This window comes from Nematolebias whitei, chromosome 3 (assembly GCF_014905685.2).
Source record: "Nematolebias whitei isolate Nwh7 chromosome 3, NemWhi1, whole genome shotgun sequence".
Classification (NCBI taxonomy): domain Eukaryota; kingdom Metazoa; phylum Chordata; class Actinopteri; order Cyprinodontiformes; family Rivulidae; genus Nematolebias; species Nematolebias whitei.
The window spans coordinates 32784689-32787435 of NC_056500.1; the positions used below are offsets into that span (position 1 = coordinate 32784689).

The following is a 2747-nucleotide window of genomic DNA, read 5'->3' on the forward strand; positions in this document are numbered from 1 at the left end:
CACAATATGCAAATTTTTTTAGAAGGACCTGTACAACATCAAGCACTAAGAATCTGTACAGGAGCATTCAGGACCACCCCAACCGCAGCACTTAAAGTAGAGATGGGAGAGATGCCTTTAGAATTGAGAAGAACACAGCTAGCAATACATTACTGGATCAACTTAAAAGGAAATAACCCGGATCATCCAACATTAGACATTTTAAAACCATGCTGGGAAAAAGCAAAGACAGAAACAGGAAGCTTTGGTTGGATAATTGATCAGAAGATACAAGAAGTTCAAATAAGAAACCTAACAATAAGTCCAATAATACCGCTACCAACAATACCACCATGGATACTACCAACTGCAAAAGTAGATTTTACACTTATGGAAAAGAAAAAAGATAAAAAAAATCACTTTTAACTCATATACAGTACAGAAATATATAAATAATTATTATGGTTATGTTCAGATTTACACAGACGCATCAAAAGACACAACAGGGAAAATAGGAATAGCAATTATCAAAAATTTTGACAAGGTTCTTCATTAAAACAAAGCTTATCAATAGGATACGATTAGGACAGACAACACATACACAAGTAAATAGAATTTTTTATTTTTTTTTAAAAAGCATTCTGAACCACACTCCATACCAGTCGGTGGCGGTAATGCACACCATAAGTTGTTTGCCAACCGCCAATAAAAAAAACAGAAGAAGAAGAAAAAGAGAACTGACAGAAAACAGAGTGAAAAACAACAGGAACAGAATGACACAACAAGGAGCAGAATGAGAAACACAATAAGCAGAAAAGGAAAAGAAACATAAATAAAAGAAAACAGACACAGGGACAGATCATGTCATTAATATTAAATATGAAACATAAAGAAGGAACAAGAAAAGTTCTCAAATAAGAATTTCATACCTGTGTTTGGGTTTGAGCCCATACATGGCATGATCATAAATGGCATTGAGTTTTTTTTCACCCAGCCAGTTGAGCAAATTCATAGGCAACAGCTTGGACTTGACACGAACAAAGCGTGAGTTGAACATGTCCACTGGCAGGCCATAGTCCGAAACCTGACGGATGACCCAGGCACCACTGCGAGTGCTCAGATACACCTGGACAGGAGAAGCAACAACACACAGAGACATCCTACATTGTCAGCACAGTACATCACAGAAGATAAAAGAAATAAAACATTACAAGGAAGACAAATAATATTTTATGACCTGCTCTGCAACTCTGCTGCCCTCCACAGCAATATCCCCTCCTGAGTTACCGATGCCGATGACCACCACCCTCTTTCCGCACATGTCCTCGGGTCCCTTGTAGTCTCTACTATGAAAGTACGTTCCTTCAAACGTCTCAAATCCTGCCATACATTGAATTATATATTAATGCATGAAAATGCACTTTGAAATTGTTCAGCCAAAAATAATTTAACAAGGAAGTCATGCACCTTGCAATATTTAAGGTTATCATGCATTTATACCTGGGAAGTCTTTGAGTGGCAGGTTTGGATAGTTGAAGTGGCCAGAGCAGCAGATAACTGCATCAAAGACATGCCTCTCCTCTAGACCATCTCTGTCCTCTGTGACCACCTCCCACTGGCCAGTGCGAGAAAAGTCTGGTCTCTGAGTTACTCTCTTAACTGAGGTCTAAAGTAAAAAAAATACTGTTAGGATAATTTAATATTATCCTTTTAATAGCTCATTAAATAAATATGCCACACAGGAGAGGTAGATAATTTTCTTCTCCCAGGTTTAATCTTGCAAGTTGGAGCAGTGTTGAAATACAAGCATCAAGATGTTACATGACGCTCTGTCCCAAGTCTGCTCACTGATAGCCTAAAAGAGTGTCTTTTTATATATGTTATCAGACAAAGGCAAGGTCAGACGACTCCTGCAGCCTCTTGCTTAGGCTTGAGTTTTCTCTGCAGCACTCTGATCCAGACAAGAACAAACTCTTTAATATACACACATGGTAATATGAGTTATAACATTTGACTTCAGTAAGTGAAAAACATCTGTGACCTTTCACATCTCCATCAATTACAAGTGAAACAATGCATTAAGACTGCAGCCTAATCATTTTCATCATGCTCTTTTATTACCTTGAAGCGAATGTTAGAGATTAGATTGAAGTGCTCTGCATACATCTTTAAGTATTTTAGGATTTTAGAGTGATGTAAAATGTTGGGGTAATCAGGTGGGATGGGGAAGTCACTGTAGCACATCATCTCCTTCCAGATATTGATAGTTAGGGAGCGGTAGATGCTGGCCCTGTTTGGCTCTGAGACTTCCTGCAAAGAAGAGATGTTAAACAGTCGATGTTAAGAAATTATGGGGAAATCCTGACATCTTATTCAGCTCTTCAAAAGAAGGAATTGTGATCAATAAGTTTCCCACAAAAAGTCATGCCTTGAATTTCCACAGTCCACCCATGTCATCACTGCTTTCAAAGCAGGTTGGCTCCAAGCCTTCATCCAGACAAGCTTTAATACTGGTCAGACCTGAGGGACCCGCCCCGATCACTGCTACTGTCTGCACCATGATGAAGCTGCAAAAGGACAAGAGAAAGATGAAACTAGAAACTAATTTTTTTTCCTCCATGGCTCTCGCTCGAGTTGGCTGCTTTTGCCTTTCCTCCCCCGGTTTTTCTTCCTCCTGCTCTGCTCTCTGTGTCTGAAGTGCCTGGTTCACATCTCTCGAACGTAAATTAAGAATATTATGGATCAGGTATCCATAATACCTGGGGCTC

The 2747-nt window shown here is 39.2% G+C and overlaps 1 protein-coding gene across 1 annotated transcript; it reads right to left on the reverse strand.

The window, feature by feature from the left end:
- Positions 1-889: 889 nt before the first annotated feature.
- Positions 890-2539, reverse strand: LOC119407475 (flavin-containing monooxygenase 5-like). The gene is made up of 5 exons (XM_037674300.1): positions 2408-2539; positions 2101-2289; positions 1480-1645; positions 1217-1359; positions 890-1105 (listed from the first exon to the last, which is right to left on the reverse strand). The coding sequence occupies exons 1-5, from the start codon at positions 2537-2539 to the stop codon at positions 890-892; spliced, it is 846 nt and encodes a 281-aa protein (XP_037530228.1).
- Between the last annotated feature and the right edge of the window lie 208 nt (positions 2540-2747).

Excerpts from the sequence above, each read along its gene's own strand:
- LOC119407475 (XM_037674300.1), bottom strand. The coding sequence starts at position 2,539 with ATGGTGCAGACAGTAGCAGTGATCGGGGCGGGTCCCTCAGGTCTGACC. Across the intron at positions 1,646-2,100 it reads TCTCTAACATTCGCTTCAAG|ACCTCAGTTAAGAGAGTAAC; the intron begins GTAATAAAAGAG and ends TTTTTACTTTAG. Across the intron at positions 1,106-1,216 it reads GCAGCAGAGTTGCAGAGCAG|GTGTATCTGAGCACTCGCAG; the intron begins GTCATAAAATAT and ends TCTCCTGTCCAG.